Below are 16,012 nucleotides of genomic sequence, written 5' to 3'. Positions count from 1 at the left end.
TTCATTCTTTCTCTATTTTAGAACAAACCAACATCAAACAAATCACCCAGACCTAAATTCAATAATCCTTTCTACCCAAACACTTCCACAGATTTAATATTGCCATATTGGACATTCATGATGGGGTCACGGATTGATGACAAAGCTGGAAAGACTGTATTCCTGTGAATATACCCAATGAAGGCAAGTTGATTCTAAACCTTAACTGGCACTGACATTTGTTATGTGTGTGATTTGGCAAAATACTCCAAGTGATTACTTTTCTGTCCACTTTGCTGCTTTCTTCAAGATCTAAATATGAAATATAAATTCTAGGGCAAAAACTAGGCAACATGTTTGCTTTGCTTAAAGCGACCACATACGTAGAAAATATGCAGCATGAGAACATGATTCAGAAAACTGAATCTTTTAAAAATAAAAATCAGCCACCTGATCAACTGTCTTTGGTTTATAGTGAGAAAAGCCACAAAGGTCAGTGCCTACAGAAAAAGGCAGGTCGTGGGCAAATCCAAATCCTGAATTAGGGACACTTGGTGTTGCCTATATAAAATCCCTTTAAAATGAGACAGGCTATGCAAAGGCTCTTTCAGCTGCATATAGTATAACCTTCAGTGTCTGACCTAAACTACATCAGTGTAAGTTTCAAGATATTAAAGAAATCCAAAAAGGCTAATTCTTTCTGAGTGAGAGTTATAAAGATACTGAGCAAAAGAAATTATTTCTCCCTTTGGGAAACTCAGCATGAGATAGATAGTTAAATACCAAACCAAAGCTGATAGAGTCTATGTTTCCAATCAACTTTTTTTTGTAGGAAATGCTATTGTAATTTATTACTTATGCTTCTTATGTCTTAAAAAGTAGGTTCCAGTGTCATGCCTGGGTATACATAAAAGAAAGATGAGAACCTACTACTATACAGTGACCTTTATCTTAATACAATATTACCAGAATACTGAAAAATTTAGAGTTTTCAAAAAGAGTACAGAGAAACACATTTTCAAAGCTTGAATCAGTAAATGACGAAAAAGATCTTTACAAAATAACATCACTTTCTCATCAGATAACACATGTGGATCAATTTACATTTGAATATCGTGATCTGAAAAGATTAAGTAGGGACGTATGTTTTGCAACTGTATAGAGTGAGACAGAGCTACTAAAACACCCACTAGGTGGTCACTGTAACAGGCATAGAGATGGAATCCAAGATGAGACCGGTTAGGAAGGAGTAGTAAGGAGAAAGCAAGATGGAAATGAGCAATGTGCGTCACCTTTAGTTACCCAAAGAGTACTCTTTATCTGAAATTTGAGTGCTTCTTTAATTAAAAGGAAGAGATCAACACATAAGCAAAAAGAAACTAAGGCATTTTAAAGGAACTCATAATTTTTTTTAATTCTGTGGATTTAATTAAGATCTGACCTATTACATCATTCATCAACAGTGTATTGAATGCCTATTATGTGATTCACATGGTGCTGGGGCTGGGAGCAGGAGAAAACATTGTCCCTAGCCTCAAAGAGTTCACTTCTAGAGGGAGAGACAGGTGGTTTAACATTCTGTTATTGCAGTGTGGTCAAGGCAGTAGAGGTGATAGAGAGCTTAGATTCTGCAGGCAAGCTACCTAGGTGTGAATCCTAGTTCTAGTTTAGAGCTGTGTGATGTTGGACAAACTACCTTATACTTTGGTGTTTCAATTTTCCTATCTGTAAAAAAAAGTGCTAATTAAGGTATCATCATCATAGTGTTGTTATGAAATGAAATAAGTTGTGATACACAGGTCGTGATAGTATCTGGATATGATTTCTGTTCCTGTTTATAACGGTGTGAGTAGCATGCTGTGGAAACATAGAGGAAGGTTGTGAGACCCAGCCCAGGATGCTGCATAGTACAGGGCTTTCCAGGTGAGATAAGATTTAAATGGAGTTTTGAAATAGTCTAGTAGGATTAACACAGGTGCACAGTGGTGAAAAAAGAGGCAGGGAAGAGAAATCACTGAGAGTTTGGGATACTTGGAGAAACTGATGAGTAGAATTGAGTCTCTAGTAGGGAATTTAGGTTTTTATCTTGAAGACACTCCTGTTTTATCCTCATGCATGCTGGTCATCTCATTCTCTGTTTTCTGCAACAGCCCTACTTCCCTAGCCATTAATTTCTCTTTACCTCTATTCAGTTCTATACTTGGCTAAAAGGTAATCTTGTTCTAAAGACACATTTAAGTAGGTCATCTCTGTGTACAGGCTGCATTTTATCCCTTGTTATTCTTTAGACTGAATTTAAATATTTTGGCCTGATATTCAAGTTCTCCTCTCTACTGTCCAAAACATATGTACAAATTTACCTCTCTTATTATAATAGCGTAATAGTAACACCCAGCTTTCTGGTATTTCCATCTCCCTCCTCTCTACAGATTTCATAGTAATCTCTGATCCTGCTCGAGAAGTTTCCTCTTTGGAATTTTAATCTATCCAGATCAATTTGAATTACTTCCTTAAGAATAGGCTCAACTTTGACCATGCTGAAGAACAAGAAAGTTTGTCCAACCAAGCCTCACACCATGTTGATGGGCTTCTGACACGACAGTTCCTTTGTGTTGAGCTTCACAATCACATACTTGAAATTGTTTTTTCTCTCCATTCCCTTTCCATATTCTTCATGCCTTTCTTGTGAGTGGAGATTTTGCCTTCCAGGTATCTTACTTTCCAGGGTACATGCATCTACAGTGTCTTGTACACCAAATAGCCCCAAAATGTTTGTTGGACCAACATATGTAAAAATATATAAAACCTTCTTAATAACATGCCAAGATAATTATGTGAAAGTTCCATTTATCTTTTGAAATTAGTTGTCTCTTATAAGCTAAATTGGAAGAGAATCAAATAATATTATGGCTGATATTTACTTAGGTATATATAGTTCACATAGATAAATAGAGCCTTTAAAAAAGTATTGGAATCCTTTCGACTGAGTGACTTTTAAAGATGAGCTTCCATAATAAAATGTAGGCAAAGACATAGAGGAACTGTAAACTTAGAGGAAGTCCATGGACATTAGAGTTAAGGAGAAAGGGAACAAGCATTTAGTCAAAATCTGTTGTGTACCAGTCATCACAAGGTTGCTATTTTTTCATGAATTATCTCATTAACTCTAATATCTCCTCCCAAGAAAAGTAACTATAATTATGGTCATTTTACAGCTAATGCCACTGTGACTCATAAACTTAAGGAGTCTTCAAAGTTTTACATCTATATGATAAATTTGGGATTTGAATCCAGATCTATCTGACTGCTGAGTCCAAGTTCTCTGAGAGGTTGTTAGAACAGCAGTATTTAAAAGTGGGTTAAATAACAAGATGATTTTGGACAAGTAACAAACTTTCTTGGACTTGGTTCGTCATTCTTATGAGCTAACCCTAGATTAATCACTATAGCTCTTATAATTTTAAATCCTTGCAAAAGAGTGGCAGCTGTTTTCTTTCATTCATTTTTTCTTTTCTTTCTTTTCTTTTTTATTGAAAATCACATTTCACAATCTCATGGCATAGAGAGTCAGGTGGAAAAGTTGTACACATCATTTGGTGATAGATTGACTATAGCAGGGACATATAATTAGAGTGAAGTATTTATTAACTTTTTCTTTATATCTTATTGTTTGAGATGGTAAGATAGGTATTACCTTTGTAATAAAATAGAATGTAATAAATAGAGGAAAAACTGTAGCATTTTTAGTAGTGAGTTGACTAAATTCAGATAGTTTCTTATTTTTTAAATATTGATGACCAAATTACATAAATCTCAGAAATTTTACTCAATGTACTCTTTTGCTTGGGTTAGGCTATTCTATAATGTCTCTTTGCACTCTAATCTCAGCAAGTATGCATGTTAGAGAAGAGTGACATGGTTCTAGAGTCATGTCTAGAATCAAATTGTATTGAGTACCTGCATTTACTTTCATTACTCTAAAAGTAAAAATAGCTATGTCAAGATGTATCCAATATTTTATAGATCATAAAGCTGTTAATAAATGTACTATACTGTTAAACTATTACTTGTTGTAAATAATGGTAATTTTGCTAGACTTTCAAGCTTTTTACTTCTCAGTATTGTACAACAAAATATGGTAAGCAGATGAAAGAGAAGAGCCTAGAATAATGTTTATATATAAGAAAGTTGAATGTGATAACTGTTAAAATTCCCTTCATGTCCTAAGATTATCTAGTTAAAGTGATTGGGTTTTCTTGGGTAAATTACAACTGGTTTGAACCCATAACTTGGAATGGACTGAATGCAATGAAATATCAATACATAGAATACTCTGATCATGATCAGTTTAAACCTTTTTTTCCCCCACATATTGATTTCTTCCAGCATTTGACTCTTGTAAAGAAGGGAGTTGGGTTAGTGCTAACAACTGAACATTCTTCTGAACAATGACACTGAAAACTAGCTATATCTTCTTTTGCTTATAAGATTCTGAACACCTTTCACAGAACTTGGTTAGATGAAATGAAAATTTTTCGTATCAAGCCATCAGTATGACAGCCACTCCAAGGCACAAACTGCCATTACATTTAAGGGGAACATTCTGATACAATAATTTATACCCTCAGGGTTCAGATCTGGTTTGTAGGACATCCTAATTAAAACTAGCTGTTTGAGAAAAGAGACTCAGAGATAAAAATGAACTCCAAATTACTTGAAAATATGACGTAAGCAAAAAGGAAAGATTATGAAATACTATGGAAGCTGGAATAATAGTCCCCCTCCCCCTTTTTAGTACCTTTGACAACAAACTAGGACAAAAGTTCAGTTCTCTTTGGGGCCTGCAAGTAAAAAAATGTAATGAGCAGAGAACAGAATGGGGATGGTGCTCTATAACAAGTAGGCCCAATGCATATTTTAAATATATAGACCACAGCTCAGAAGTGTGTCTCCTTAGCACTTGCATTTCCACACGCTAAATAGAATTCTAGACCATAGTTAAATGACTCCCAATACAGGCTTATAAGCCACACACACGTAAAAAGATCTTACAATATTTAAACATTAGTTTTAAATAAACACATGATCTATAAACATAATTATTTCCCTCAGAAAACATATTTTGTAATAACACAAAGGAAATGATTGAGGGCAATAAAAGATGTTAAGCATGCCCAGAATACTTCTGAAGGAGGAGGTTATCGTGAAACCTTCAAGACACCTATCAACAAGCCAGTTGGTTCTTTGTTGACCACAGCGGTACGCAGGCTAACTGAAATCACAATACCGTAAGTTAAGGGGGAATTTAAAAGTAAGTTTTTCCAATTCTAATTTTAATGTAGTAATCTATGAAATACATGGTGTGAAAGATTAGTATTGAAGAAATATGGAGGGTAACTCATACCTTAAATTCCTCCAAGATTTTGTAATTTTTCCCATGATATTCACAAAAGTTTTTCACTTCTTTGCACTCTGGGCAGCATCCATTGTGTTCCACTTTAGTACACTTTGGGTGAATTTTAGGGCATTCTGGCTGGTCACAAACAGGTCCATCCAGAGCACAGACACATGGACAGTTGGAATGCCCTGGGAAAAAGCGTTCTCCCAACTTGTATACAAAGCCGCTGTCATCCACACACCCTTTCCCTCGATAGTCATCAAAGATCAGATTGTCATTACTGGAGGTCTGGTCACCTTCATCAGCAGGGTAGTCTTCATGACTGATGGCAGCAGAGGTGACTGATCCAAGGATGACCAACAGAAGTATGCAAGCTTCATGAATATGAAGAGCCATCCCCCTCCTCAAAGGCTTCTGGATGTGCTCCTAATATTAAATATACTCAGCTCCTTCCATGGGAATACAAGAGGGGTAGGCTGAAAATAAATATTTAAAAAGAAGAATTTGACATATATAGAGAGAATATGGATTTACGTAAGCCCTTGTTCTTAATCTGTTTATTTGGGATCTGTCTGGAAGACACTCAGACCTCAAATAGACCAAGTTCATGCAACTATCTATGCTTCTTACGAAGTTTGGGGAGTTTATTCTTGGCAATACATGCATTAAAATTTGTCCTTTATTCCACCTAGGAATGGTAAGCTAAGATTTACCTTCTGAATTTCCAAGGTTTGGCTTTGTTTAAATTGTAGAAGTGGTTTTGCTGAGCCTCAAAAGGTGATTACAGTAGTTACAGATGGCTCAAGAATGTTGGAATCCACATTCTCTATTATTCCTTAAGCTGGATTAGTCAGTGATAGAATGTATATGATATAACTATCTGTATAAAAACTAAGAGATTAGTGAGAAAACATCTACTTCTAAAAGAAAGAGAAGAGACCAATAGTCTAATATAAATTATAATTGAGATGAGCTAGTATAAAGGTCTTCCTACTTCATTCCCATAACTGGAGAATAGCAGTGGTCTCAAATGTATTTCTTGTTTCAGAAACCATAAATATGGATTTTGGAACATAGCTATTAAGAAAACTAGTACAACCATTCCACAGTGAATAAGAGAAAAATTTAAATAATAGTGCAAGAGAACTCCATGTATTGAAAAGGATTTACTAAAAATAAATTTATTTGTATCATTGTTCACAACTTTATTTTACTCAGGAAGTAAGCTCCTAGTGGGCAGGAAAGATGCACCTGAGATTTTTTTTAATGGCAATTTGAATCTAGTATTCATGGAATGCTATTTGAATTAATTACTTCAATATAAAATATATACCATTCACATAGTCTTGAGGATATACCTTTCTTTTTGACATCCCAAACATATTTGCATTTGGTCAATTTGCACAAAAATGCCAATACAAAACTATTTATTGAAATTCCTTAAAGTAATGATGAGGTGTTGCCATTCACAGAAAATATGTCTGATTAATTTGGTGACATTGACTCTTAAAAGCTTCACTTAGTGTTAGTGCTTGGTGTGGAGTGTTAGTAGTGGGCTCTTATTTAAATGTTTAGGGTGACTAACTCATACAAAGGCTTTGGGGAAACTGTGACTTTAGACACTAATAGGTAAGAAAAAGTGTTGTCGGATAGTTCATTTATCTATCTAAATGCTATTGGCTTTATGCCAATGTTGCTAAGACTGTATATAGGACATTTTCAGATAATTTATAAATGTTATTTGTTGGTATATTTTCAGAATATAATGAGTAATGATAAATCATCCCTTTTCAGTATAGCATATACAGGTGATCATTTAAAAACATGATAGAGATGGCATAAGGATACTTCATCAACTATTATATTTGCATTTTAAGTAATATATGCAAATTATCTTATGCAAAGTAATAGTAAAATGGAAGGTAGTATATTTATGCCCTCCTTTAAGAGAAAACTGCTCTCTCATATTAGAATTCCTTTTGGGTAGGTAATGATAAAAGAGATAGATTTATTTTAAATTATGTCAAAAATAATGAGTCATGACAGAACAAAAAAAATGCAAACCTATAATTCTACTTGAGAAGCTGGAAGCTCCCTTTGACAAAGCATTTTTTTTCTCTTAAATTACTACAGAGGCCACAAACATAACAGAAGCTTCTGAAAAAAGCATAAATATATATTTTACTGATTAAACCATGCATTTATACATCTCTCACATATTTAGAAAGTTTATCTTGGAAGAAAGGAATCTATTGTGCTTCCTTATAGTATTCCAGTAGTGTCTGCCAATACATGCAAGATAAGCCATATAAAAGACACATATCATTCTGCTTCAAAAGGACATAGACAGAAATTGATCTCTTTGCAAGCTACAGGTAGGCATTAATATATCAAGTTGTGATAAATGTAAACTTAAAGATAAAAATAGAGGTATAATGTCTACTTTATATAAACCTTAAACATGCTTTTATTATATGAAATACATTTTTAAATCTGCATGGAGAAAACAAGGTTTTCTTTTTAATATAACAAAGTTCTTAGGCTATTAAAAAAATCCCTTTTCATAATAGAGCTGCTCTAGTGTAGTTAAAAACACTATTTAAGAGAAGAAATATTAGAGAAATGAAATAAAATGTTTATCTGAAGATTTTTATTAAGTAAGCAAACACTGCTAAACTGAGGACCACTTTCCACCTAAACTTTCCCCCCCTCCCTATATTGCCACATATGATTTAAAATGACTGCATCTATTTCTTTGAGAAAACAAACATAACTCATGTCATAAGATACACTTACCTAATCACTCTGGAGGTTAATGGTGGTGGTGGGAGTCATAGACCAATACGAACTAAAACATCAGGTATGTTTTAGGAAAGCAGTTCCTCTTTAATTATCCAAAGAATACATTTTCAGGCACGAATTAAAGGTAATCCATTCTTTCTACCTCCCATTTCAAAACACAGTCAAGAAGCAGTCTCCCGCCCTTCCAGAGAGAAACACAGCAGACACACATAAGAAATATGCTTTGGACCTGTCTTCAGAATTCAAAGCAAGAAGCAATGCTGGTCCTGTAGAAATCCAGACCCCAGTAGCAGAATCATGTTGAACTTATTTTTAGCATTTTCTCAGATCCTTCTATGAAATTTACCGGCTGATTACGCCTCCTCCACACATGAGTTCACTTACACAGTGTTTGGTACGGCAGTAGAGGTGATTTGGCTAGGCTCTGAGGATCACAAACAGCAATAGCATGCTGTAGCTTAAAGCCCACTCCGCTGGCAGTACCATCAGCATCATCCACAATATGTTGCTTGAATCCCCTCTTACACACCAGAAAATACTAACTGTGGACGTGAAGGAAAGGAGCAACTTTAGCTGGGTTTCTGCATCACTGAGAGCAGTTTGCAGACTGCTGATTTGGAGCTCATTCGCCGGCAGCCGGGAATTCCTCAGCACCACGGACAGCGCCAACAACTGGCTTCGGAGCCCAGCTCGGTGAAATCCGAAATCCGGAGCTGCTTCTTTAGACCAGGCTAGAGTGTTCTCTAAAGCAGTCGCACTTTATACAGCCGATGCATGCATTAGGAGCGGGAAAGACATTTTACACACGAGATACTTATTGGCATTGAAATTACAACAAAAAATACAAAACATTGTAATTATACCTAATGCATTCTTAGATGGGCTGCAGAGATGAAAGTTCTGGAAGAGCATTGCATTTAGATTTAAGCCATCTGCAGTCTTGATGATTATTAATAGATAAAGCATGATCATTGTCAAAGAATCTGTGAACATGTATGCTCCTCGATTCTATTTGACCCTTTGGTTGCAGAAAGACTTTCTCCATGCTATATGATTAAACTTCAGGTCTTCCTGCAGCTTGGATTTGATTTTTTAAAAAAAAAAAAAGTAGCCCTGTTCTCCTGCAGTTTGTTCTCTAACATTCAAAATCAATCTCCTGTAATTCATCTAGTCTGTCATTAGGCGTCATTGTAAAGCTGTTTCTTTCAAACCCCTAGCAAAGATGCTCTGTCTCTAAATTCTTATCAAAATGAAGAAGAAAAAGAGACCCAGACACAAATGAGCAAAAAGTTGTGTTTTTTTTTATTGGTGTCAGTATGAGCACTAAAATACATGTCCAAAGCATGTTTTAAAGCAAATTGTAAATGTTACCTGCTGGCATATATAACCAGATACTTCCTGGTTTGGGACTGACTATGCAAGGTATTTTCAAGCCTTAAAGGGAATGCCGTCCGCAGTGGGATATGCTGACCATCAAGACCACGTTCGAACAGTGCCGTCAGAGCCTCCGGAAAACAAATACTCTCCATCATGAGAAAACACGACTGTGTGAGCCTCACTATCATGGCCCATCAATTTGTGGATTTGCCCTGATTTCAGATCTAGCAAATGGATAACCCCACTGCCACTCGCCTGAGCTAAAACTCGACCTGAGAAAGAGGGAGGAAGAGAGGGAGGGAGGGACAAAGGGAGGGAGGGGGAGAGGAAGAGAGAGAGAGAGAGAGAGAGAGAGAGAGAGAGAGAGAATATCAAAGTTTAATTTCAGGCAGTCACAGTTTATAAGCAATGGAATACACAGTTTTGTTTCAAATGTAATTTAACAGACTCATACTAGATGTCAGTCATTAAATATGAGCTAACTCATTTGTATAGGAAATAATTCCAGGCAAAATTAAGACATGTCAATAAGATTGTAAAATTTTAAAATGAGGAAGTGAAACCTAATGTCCTACCCACTTTATCAAATGCCCTCCTAATCTCCTTATATTTGGGATTAATAAATAATTTTGAGAAAATGAGCGTGAAAGCAATGAAGCAATGCAGGTTTGTTTTTCAAGTAAATTATTTGTGAAAAGATGTCCAAAGCATAGGTTCAAAATCTCTGTCCCTATATAATGGATAATTTACATTTTAAATTTTGCATTATACTTTAACTTGTAATTATGCTAAATCTTTACTTAGGTATAATAATATACATTTATTATGACACTTATGAACCTTTTTTTGGAGTTGAAGTGAAAATAAATACCTCCAGTTCAAGGATGACTTAGGCTTTTTTACTCTAATTTAAAATTCAAAATTCTGTTAAACTAAGTTTATATTATATAAGAGCTAAATATAGCACAGAGTATTCTCATAATTTTTATACTGTATAATTTTTAGTGAATGATTTCCTTCAAGTTAAAAACATAGCAGCAGCCCAATTCTAATGCTTTTATTAAAGAAGTCTGGTAACAAACTATCAGGAAATTTAGAGGTAAGTAAAAATAATGAAATATGTTTACATAAAGTCAGTATGTGGGGTAAATAAGTATGATACTAGGGCTATCTATGGGATTATCTAATCATACTTAGAAGGCATATTATCATTCCAGTAATGACATTTAAAATTGATTAAACAGTATATGTCAATTGATTTTGTACCTGATGTGAATAGTTTCATATAATCTTTACAAGAATATAGTGATAAAATAATATTAACTTCATTATATGGATGAACAAAGAGAGGTTTAGAAAGGTGAAGTATCTTGCTCAAGAGGAGGTATGTTCGGTATGGAGGGAACTATCATTAAATCACAATCACTTTAAAGAGCCTGGTCTTTAAGTCATTGTGTTTTCACATCCAGCATAGTATTGTTATCAATGATGCCTTATTGATAGATTTTAAGTAGATGATATATTGTGAAAATAAAATTTGCCTGTTTCATAGTAAAAAATTCTTTAATGATATTGCCATAAAAGTCACAGTGAAATATTTAATCATAAATTATACACCAAAGTGTCACGAATATTTTGAAAATATAAAAGTTATCAAAGTAAAAAATAAAAAGAAAATTTAAAAAAAGTTATAAAAGTAAAGCTAACCATGATAAATATAGTCTATTTACAAACCTTTATAACTACTGGGCTTCTTCATCTAGAACAAAACCTGACACAGCAAAGATCCTTAGGATGGATTAGAGTGTCCAAAGAAGCAGATGTGAATATTTATTATAAACCTTCTTCTACTAAGTCTTTGCTGACAGAGGCATTACATATGGATTCCACTTCTAGCCTCACTCTATAGACAATTGCTGTTTGTGACTTTCCTAAGAGTCAAACAAGTAACTTTTTTCTTGTGGTCTTCATGCAACAGATAGATAGGAAGGAGGTAAATGTTATTTTCTATTTTTGAAAGGAAACAGAATCAAGGCTCATAAAGAAAAAGAAGAGATTTAGCTTTAAACCATTATCTTTTGTTGAAGTCAAATCTGTAAAAATCATAATTGGAAACATTTATGAAGGTTCTTGGTAATTTCTGAAAGTTCAATAAAATAGAGAATATACTACTAGAACCTATGATGGGATTATATAATTCAGCAGCATCATGCCTCAGGTATTTCAAAAATTTGTCTTCTATCGAACAGATTTTAGTCAGTAACTTTATGGTGAAGTTTTTCAGGTTTACTTGAACTAACTCATTTACAGAAGATTGCAAGATAATGATTATGTATATAATAACTTATTCCTAAAATGTGTATAAATTTATAATGTTCAACTTTAAAGTATATGGGATTATTACAAGGCATACAATGTCTGACCTAAAATTAACTTTACTGGGACTTGAGATGCTGAACCATTTCTAGGCTAGAAGATTTTCAGAATTACTTACCAGGATGGGTCAATTACTACATTAGTACCTAGTTGGTGTGAGAGAGGTGGCACTCTCAAAAAAAAATTACAGTATGATTATTGGTAGTATCTCTAGAAAGTGGAGTATTTATAGACATATGTATAGGTGTCTTTCTAAATGTACTGGTGATTGGCAATTAAAAATAAATCAGGATAGAAATCATTTGTCATCCCAATATCAGAGTCTTACTGCCAATTTAGGAAGAATATTTATCTGCAACTTGGTCAATGAAATAAAAATATGGTAAAGATAAAATTTTTAGCTGTACTGTGAAAATTTATGAAAACGTGTACTAATGTTTATGTTAGTTAATGTCTCCTTAAACATGTGAAATAACAAAAAACAAGTGATACATTATATATTTATATTTTAAATAGTTTGTTAAAATGTTATAGCAAAATTTAACCAAAACAGTTGTCTTGTAACATGTAATTTCTGAATAGATTATTTAAAATGTCACTTAGCATGGTATTCTAACAAGAATAATTATACTAAGTTATGAATGCACATATTCCATGAATACCACAGTTTGAATATATCTGATTAAAAAACAGAGTAGTTAATTAACATTGATTCAAAAAGAGAAATAGCCAAGTTGACTCTTTTTCTTTCTTTTTTTAAAATAAATTTATTTTTTTATTGGTGTTCAATTTACCAACATACAGAATAACACCCAGTGCTCATCCCGTCAAGTGCCCCCCCTCAGTGCCCGTCACCCATTCACCCCCACACCCCGCCCTCCCCCCTTTCCACCACCCCTAGTTTGTTTCCCAGAGTTAGGGTTGACTCTTTTTCAAATAGAATATAAATATTAGAATAGTTATATGAAAAATGAGTTGCTTCTCTTCTTTTGTTAACATTTGTTATTAGGATGGCCAAACTTTAGAGAATGGGAGCAAAATAAGCATGCTGGAGAGAAAAAGCTGGCTTGAGCAAAGCTGTCTCAATTGGATTTGGTATAAAAACTTGAATATTTGAATATACCTACTTATTTAAGCACATTAGCAATAGAATCTCTTTAAGAAGTTTATAGAATAAATTAGCCCATTAAAATCAAGTGTTAAAATTTTATCTTGGTATACGTAATCATTTTGGGTAAACCAACAAATTTGAAAGTCTTAATTGCATGCTAATAGAATGTGCAAAGGAAATATTGGCATGTTTTCAAAGTGAAGAGTTTTTAATTATCAGTACATACATGTGTGAAAATTAACTTGAATTTAAGAATATACTTAGAATAGCCACGAGTTATTTTAAACTTTTTTGCACTTACTTCCCAAACAACACTAATTCTCCTTAAGATTATGATATATAGGGGCACTTGGGTGGCTCAGGGTTAAGTGTCTGCCTTCCACTCAGGGTGTGAGCCCAGGGTCCTGGGATTGAGTCCCGCATCAGGCTCCCTACAGGGAGCCTAGCTTCTCTCTCTGCCTCTTTGTCTTTCATGAATAAATAAATAATAATCATATATATATATAGGCACTTATATATATAGGCACTTATATAATAATATATATATCTATATATATCTATATCTATATATCTATATATATATATATAGGCACTTGGGTCTCTTAGTTGTTTAAGTGTCTGACTTTGGCTCAGGTCATGATCTAAGGGTCCTGGGAGCCCTGCCTGTATTGGACTCCCTATTCAGTGGAGAACCTGCTTCTCCCTCTCCCTCTGCCCCTCCCTCCTGCTTATGCTCTCTCTCTCTCAATCTCTCCCTTTCTCTCTCAAATAAATAAAATAAATAAAATCTTTTAGAAAAGACTACAATATATATATTTAAAATATTTTATTTTTAAGTAATCTCTACACTCAGCATGGGGCTTGAACACACAACCCAAGATCAGGAGTCGTATGCTCTACTGACTGAGTGAGCCAGGTGCCTCAAGGTTACAATATTTTTGATACCAATCATGATAAGTTAAGGTGTGCTATAAATTGGAGTACAAAGGCTCTTATGACATTTTTTAAGTAGATAAGATATGGTACATTTCTTTTCTTTCAGGTTTATCAGAATGACCTGAAATACTAGCCATCATTTATTGGGCATCTAGAGCTCCCTATGTTACCTCATATGTTCTGCACTTAACCCTCAGATGTAGAGATTTTCCCTCTTTAGTTAATGAAAAATGGGACTCAGAAAAGGTAAATCTGGGATTTAGATCAAAATTTTTATTATCCAAAAGTCTTGCTTCATTTACTCACTTGAGTATGTCTTTCATAAATTAAGAGTCAGATACGAGTGATACTTTGGGGGGATGCCTGGGTGGCTCAGTGGTTGAACATCTGCCTTTGGCTCAGGGCCTGATCTCAGGGTTCCTGGATCGAGTCCCACATTGGGCTCCCTGCTTCTCCCTCTGCTTATGTCTCTGCCTGTGTGTCTCTCATGAGTAAACGAATAAATAAATCTTTAAAAAAAAAGTGTGGTACTTTGGGGTTTTTCTATGAATGCCACTGAATTTTTTTAAAGATTTTTATTTATTTGAGAAAGAGAGCAAATGAGAGCAAGCATGAGTGGGGGTAGGGGCAGAGGGAAAAGCAGACTCTCCACTAGCAGGGAGCCCAATGTGGGGCTTGATCCCACAATCCTGAGATCATGACCTGACCCAAAGGCAGATGCCTAACTGACTGAACCACCTAGGTGCCTGAATGCCACTGAATTTATAGATAAATAGGCTCTTATGCTTACTGCCTGTGTTAATCTCGTCTTTTCTTCAGTGTTGATTTTACTACTTTGTCAAACTCTGAAACTAAAACATCTATATTCTTGCAGGAGACATGTATCTTCATTAATTCTTAAATACATAACCTTGTAATGCATATATTATATTATGCATTATATATGTAATGCACATATTAAAAATCATCCCAATTGATAAAGATTCATGTTAAATCCCTCTCACCTTTCTAGCAAAATTATCTCTAGTTTTTCCATTTCTATCTTGGATACTATATTCTCTCTGTTTTCCAGACTTCAAACTATAGTGACATTCATTTCTCAACTTTTTTCCTTCTCTAAGATCAACCCAAGTGGTATCCATTCTCTTTTCTAATTTTCTATAGTTTGCTTATTTAAAACTGTTATGTCCACAATATTAAAGTCCTTGCTTTCATTTGTCAAGACTATTGAGATGGTATACCAAATTATCTTTTAATTATAATTTCATTACTTTAAAATCTGCATATTAACTCCTAAGTTTTTGTTTTCAGTTATGTAACTCCAATAAATTTGAATAGAACAACACCCAAAGCAGCAGGAACAACAGCAACAAGGAGGTTTCTTATAACTCTGACATTCTCAGGTTTTGTTTTAGATCCAATCATCTCATTTTATAAACAGCTAAGATGAAATAAGAAAATCTGCCTTTTATTTTTTATTTATTTTTTTACTATGGCTTTCTGACAATGAATAATGTTCTAGTATCCTAGTAGGACTTTCAAGATCTCTACACTCCCATATAACTTGGCATTTACTTAACCAAGTACACTTTTACACAAATCCTATGTTCTCCATAAAACGATAGTCATCATTTCTTGAATATATTTTTCATTTCCCCACTTTTGAATTGTTGCTTCTGTTATTCCCCCTGGTGAAATATTTTTCTTAGCTATTTCCATGGCCCTCAGCTATATCTTTATAGTAAAGGTCAACTAAATTCAAAACTATTTTCTTCATCTTGTAGGTGTAAGACATCCTTAGTGGAGATCTTCCTATTCTGAGCATTCATTGCATTTTATTTATACCATTCATGTGATAATAAGACACCATAAACTATAGTTTACTGTGTGTTTGTCTTACCTTCTTAACCTTGTAATTACTGGAGAACAGGGGCGTGTCATATTTTTTGCATTTTCCCCCAGCTTAATACATTAGACTATTGTAATCAATCCTCAGTGGTAGTAGTAACAGTTTACATCACTACATTTTTTTT

General features: G+C 34.3%; 2 protein-coding genes across 2 annotated transcripts in view; both read right to left on the bottom strand.

Moving 5' to 3' along the window:
• VWC2L (von Willebrand factor C domain containing 2 like) overlaps positions 1-5,773 on the bottom strand; it is a 148,439-nt gene extending 142,666 nt beyond the window's left edge. The window contains exon 1 of the mRNA XM_055345007.1: positions 5,384-5,773. Within this exon, the coding sequence (XP_055200982.1) occupies positions 5,384-5,773 (390 nt within the window). The remainder of the gene's footprint in view (positions 1-5,383) is intronic.
• Positions 5,774-9,652: 3,879 nt separating this feature from the next.
• The window catches only part of SPAG16 (sperm associated antigen 16), a 925,123-nt gene continuing 918,763 nt past the window's right edge, over positions 9,653-16,012 (bottom strand). Inside the window, exon 16 of the mRNA XM_055345436.1 lies at positions 9,653-9,828. Within this exon, the coding sequence (XP_055201411.1) occupies positions 9,653-9,828 (176 nt within the window). The remainder of the gene's footprint in view (positions 9,829-16,012) is intronic.

This window comes from Nyctereutes procyonoides, unplaced genomic scaffold, assembly GCF_905146905.1.
Source record: "Nyctereutes procyonoides isolate TBG_1078 unplaced genomic scaffold, NYPRO_anot_genome, whole genome shotgun sequence".
Classification (NCBI taxonomy): Eukaryota; Metazoa; Chordata; class Mammalia; order Carnivora; family Canidae; genus Nyctereutes; species Nyctereutes procyonoides.
This window is presented reverse-complemented; position numbering and strand designations above follow the sequence as displayed.